Source organism: Anarrhichthys ocellatus, unplaced genomic scaffold (genome assembly GCF_004355925.1).
Source record: "Anarrhichthys ocellatus isolate YVR2014 unplaced genomic scaffold, GSC_Weel_1.0 scaffold3796, whole genome shotgun sequence".
Lineage (NCBI taxonomy): Eukaryota > Metazoa > Chordata > Actinopteri > Perciformes > Anarhichadidae > Anarrhichthys > Anarrhichthys ocellatus.
Window position 1 is genome coordinate 1 of NW_022283770.1, and position 5,223 is coordinate 5,223.

A 5,223-nucleotide genomic window follows, 5' to 3' on the forward strand; every position below is an offset into this window, starting at 1 on the left:
TTAAACGTGTTACAATATTCAGGTAACTGGTGCAGCACTAAGTTTCTGCACAGAGATCAGTGAAACAAAAACAAGTGCAGTGCCTTATTCAAAGAACTGACCGCACAGAATAATCAAAAAAGGGCCACATTGCTCCATGTTCCTGTCCAACCACGTAATATCATTCAAATCGTTGTTACTTGTTGTTGGAGTAAATTTTTATGGAACTTGTGTTTTTTGTGTTGCCATAATTCAAAAACTAGTAAAACATAACATTAATTAATGAATATAACAAGATGTGATATTGCCCACAATAAATACAGAGGAGCAGGATTCAAACCTTCACTAGACAGACAGACAGATACTTCGACACATACAAAGCACTGATACAAACTAAATAAGGAATAAAAACATATGAAAAAAAAAACAGCAGCTAGTCAAGATACCAGAACAACTACAGAGAACTGTCACTATCGTAAAAACGTACAAAATGCCGCTGTGTATCAAACTCGGGCTCCACCATAACAGGCAGCCTCATTACAAATCTAGCAACAAATTCAGCCTGATTATGGAGGGCAGGTGCTTTTAGAGAAACACATTCAAACTATGTTTTTAATACTAAGTTTTAATTACAATTACAGCACCAATATCTCTTCTCTGAGGCGCCTACTCAGCATGACCTTTGACCTCGCTATGGTGGTCTATAATACACCACATACAAAAACATGAATATTAAAAGATTTATTAACAAACTATTTTTCAACTTTGATATTTTGTTATGCATTCTGGCACCTTATTTACATTAAAAGTACAAACAAATTGGATTGGGGATTTCCATTCTTAACAAGTGTGTGTGTGAGTGCGTGGTTGTGTAATGTGGTAAGACTGAGGGAATATAGCTGCACATGAAAGCTAATTAGATCATTTAAAACTGAGAGAAAGGTGAAACTCCCAAGTACTTCTCTTGATAAGACAAAAAAAATCAATAAAATCACAAATTAAGTCTTTGCATTTTTTGCAAAATATTTATTTAATTTATCTTATACACAGTTATAACAGTTCACAAAATGCAGACTGAAATACAAGCTGTACTTCAAGATAATTGAAATATCAGTTGCACTCCAACTTCCCTATACAGCCCAACTTTTCAATTAAAAAACATATTTTCCCTGTTTCTACAAATAAACTGCATTTGATCTTTGAATGTATTTATATAAACACCAAGGCACTTTGTCCATTCCAGAAAAAAAAGAATCTAGTTTTTAATACACTGGCTTAATGGCAGATATCCCTTTCCACAGACAGAAACATATGTTCACAGTTACTGAGCTTTTGATACAGTACATGGATGATAATCCAGTATGCTGCCTCCAGCCTCACCAGCACCACAAATACTCCCAGAACATCTGCCCCTTTTTCACATGCGCGTCACTCCCTAAATGTCATGGAAAGCTGACATATTGGGGTGTCGGGCGTGAATATAAAGCAGTCACATCAACAAATACACGTGGCTTTTGTTTTTGGTTCAAATAGTTAGCAGGATCTGAGATCCCATTTCAGCTATAACCGTGTGAACAGGTGGCTGGTTTTCAGATAGATTGGTACATGTGGAAAATTTCCTTATGAACCGCTGCACTTACATGGATGGAAGTAAATACATCAAAATAAAAATGTGGGACGATATCAGGCGATTGTGTTTCACTACTGTTCAGTACTGCGGGGTAACGTGCAGACGCCTGGGTCAAAAGGTGGAATGTGGAATGCCCTCCAAGTGCTTTCCAGTTAGAGGCGTGCTTCCTGGTTCTTTCATGCAGTGCGGGGAACACAGAATATTATTTTGCTAAAGTGGTTTGGCCAGTTTTAGGTGCAACATATTTCTATATCACATCTAACCATTACAGTCATTTTATCCAAAGCGACTTACAATTCAGAGTCTATGACATTTCTACACCGTAGGCACAGCTACGGGAGCAATTTTGGGGTTAAGTGTCTTGCTCAAGAACACTCTGCTATGCGAATAGCAGAGTCGGAGCTGGGGATTGAACCGCCAACCCTCTGATTGAAAGACGGCCCTGCTATCCACTTAGCCACAGTCACCCTGTTTTAACCAATAAAACTGAAGCGGGCGTGCAACGTCTGAGATCTGTATTTTGAATCCTAGTATTCACCCGCACCATAAGGTTGCTATCTATCTATAATTTTGTGTCAACACTGTGATTTTACCATGTTGCTCTATTCGATACACGCAACGTCTACAGTTTTGCATGTCTGTCCTGAGAGAGGGATCCCTCCTCGCTTGCTCCTCCTGAGGTTTCTGCCATTTTTCCCCCCATTAAAGTTTGATTTTTAAGATGGATTGTAAAGACCCTGGAGGCAAATTTGTGAAGTGTGATATCAGGCTATAAATATATTAAGTTACGTACTGATACCAGTAGAGTATATTTCCATGTTGTGATTCCTGTGGTTGCACCGTCACACAATCAAGCCACACTAAACGCGTTGGGTGTGCCTCCTCCGTTGTTGTTCGTGCAAAACACCGAGCTAAAAATACACGTTTGTGAGCCTGTGGGTGTGAGTCATTTTGTTTTCAAAACAGATCAGGATAGATTCTAAAACTTGCAAATTGTTAGAAACATCCGAGTTCGCACTGCATCCTGTGAAAGATAGAAATCTGCTAATTCTTTGGAAACAAGCAACATAAAGTTCATTCTCATTTTACAGCAGCAGTTTATATAAATACATACATACATTATTTGCTGACCCATATACCACATTTGAAAGTGTTCGGCATTTCGGCCGTTGTCTTCTTTTTCACCAAAAAGGTTTACTAAATAACTTTCAAGAATTGAAAACGCACTGTGAAACTCCCAGACCGGACAACGCAGTGGTAAGGGACCTGTCAATCACAAGGTAGCCCCGCCCTACAGCATACTCTGCTTTATTGTCTATTTTACTCTAAATGGAGCATAATTTACAAAATGATCATGTTGTATTAAAAAAGACTTGAAACTAGCGATTGAGACTATAAACTCATGTTTACAATGTTTACTGAGGTAATAAATTAAGTGAGAAGTAGAGTCATTTTCTCATAGAGTTCTATACAATCTGACTTCCTTTTACAACCTGAGGAGTCGCCCCCTGATGGCCATTAGAAAGAATGCAGGTTTAAGGCACTTTCTGCATTGGCTTCAATTTTCAGAACAGGAGGTTTCTGCCTGATTACCACAGGATGAATATTCGTGTGTATATTGTTACAGTGTATCGTTAGTTCTTTGGAGAAACAAACCTTGCCCAACCTTCACTTTTTCAATCTAGTGAGACAGTGAGCAATTTAGAATTGCTTTCTCTATGTGCCAGTTTCCATATTTTAAATTGGTCAGAGCTTTTTGTAGTCACAGTTTTCATGAAATTCTTGTGCAGTTATTACAAAGACATTAATAGACACTGAACAACATTTCTGTACGGAATTGGCACACAACTTGTGGTTCATGAATAACATAATCAGAACACGTGCTACCATACTTGTTTCAGTAGAAGTAATTTATATACATATTAATACATTTAAAATACACTCGAAGTAGAATGCTATAACATTGACATCTCAGTGCTTTTACCACACAATAGACTAAATTAGTAGCAGTCTCTTGACTTGCAAGTGAATGTACTTGAATGTAGGTGCTGGTGCTCTGTGTGTGTGTGTCACCAGTGTAGGTGTAAGTGGGGGTGTTGGTTTAATTGACATCGTAATTCCTCTTCGGTTGGCTCCTGGATCTGCTCTCTGCAGAGAAAGAGGGCAAGTCATGGAAAAAGGAATGATTGGACAATCAGTTAGCTGGGATTTTTTTAAAGGTATATGACTCACAACAAACCGGCAGAGTCCACCTACCTGAACATGAGCTGAACAGAGGTTTCATATCTGATCCTCTCCACATCTGTAATAGAGCAGCTGTGACTCCGGTCCCACTTATAGATGAAGTTCTGTCAGAAAACATTGGCATTGTTAGCACATTTGTTATGTAGTTCATATTAAAAGAGAAGGCTGGCATTATTACAGATTTTGCTTCAACAAGTCACATAAACCAACACTCGCTGATTGGATTGGATTTTGATATAAAAAAAAACTAAAATAAATTGACTTTATTTTGTAAATTTCTTTGCATACGTTGTTAAATAGGTGCACAATATGACCGGGGATGTGATCTAAAAGGGTTAAAAAAGGCATCTTTTACTTCAGTTACTGCTAATGCACACGCAACATTTCCTACTGCTGCAGCTTCACACTGAAAGCATTGAACTGGCAAAACACAAGTTGACTTTGATTATAAAAAAGTCACTGGGAACGCAAAGCGTTTGTCAGTGAACTCGACACTGACTGCCATCGCTCATCAAAAATTTTGACAGCGAATCAGCTTGAAATATTGCAGGGAGTAACAGAACAAGAAGGAGCAGCCACAGATATAGAAAAAGGCCAATTATTGCTCGACTTCTTTATTAAACGACAATACTTTGTTTTATTTTGGAGCCTCCAGTATTCTGAGACCTGTAGTATTAAACTGCATTAGAAGTTACCACCAGTGAATAAGGTCTTCTTCTGTGTTGTTGCGCGTTATTCAAGTTATGAATGAATGAATGTATGTATGTATGCATCCGTCTGAGGGAACTGACCTCTAAAATGACCGCCACAAACAAGTTGACCCACATGACAGAGGAGATGAGCCACCAACACACGAAGTAGATCTTCGACCACCTGGGAAAAAATAAAACGCGCTCTTCAGCATCGTCATCACCCGGCACCACCGTCACCAGCGTCAGCTGCTGTGCCTGTCAAATGATTTCTTACTCTGTGGTGTGTCTGCTGTATGCTTCCAGGAAGGCCTGCCAGTTGTTGACTATCATGACATTGTACAGCAACATGATGGCTGCCTGAGAGAGAGAGAGAGAGAGGGAGGGAAAGCTACTCTTCTTTCACTCTGCTGCACTTTTGTTCGCTGTATATCATAGCGGTCTTCAGCGGCGCAAAATGATTAAATCACTGTCCCTAACCCATCACTAAACGACGATCAGTAAACCATCATTGACAGCGATAGCGCATCATCCGCAAATGTCAAACAGGTAAATAATTATGTTATAAAGTGCCACACAATAAGGAATAAATATGTTTCTATAACTCGCAATTGAATATTGAAATTATGCTCAATTAAACGTGTTACAATATTCAGGTAACTGGTGCAGCACTAAGTTTCT

The 5,223-nt window shown here is 38.8% G+C and overlaps 1 protein-coding gene across 1 annotated transcript; it reads right to left on the minus strand.

The window, feature by feature from the left end:
* Positions 1–3,097: 3,097 nt before the first annotated feature.
* LOC116379146 (two pore calcium channel protein 2-like) lies at positions 3,098–4,896 on the minus strand. The gene is made up of 4 exons (XM_031841076.1): positions 4,820–4,896; positions 4,645–4,726; positions 3,866–3,957; positions 3,098–3,757 (listed from the first exon to the last, which is right to left on the minus strand). Exons 1-4 carry the CDS (start codon positions 4,891–4,893, stop codon positions 3,679–3,681), a joined length of 327 nt encoding a protein of 108 aa, XP_031696936.1. The 5' UTR covers positions 4,894–4,896; the 3' UTR covers positions 3,098–3,678.
* Between the last annotated feature and the right edge of the window lie 327 nt (positions 4,897–5,223).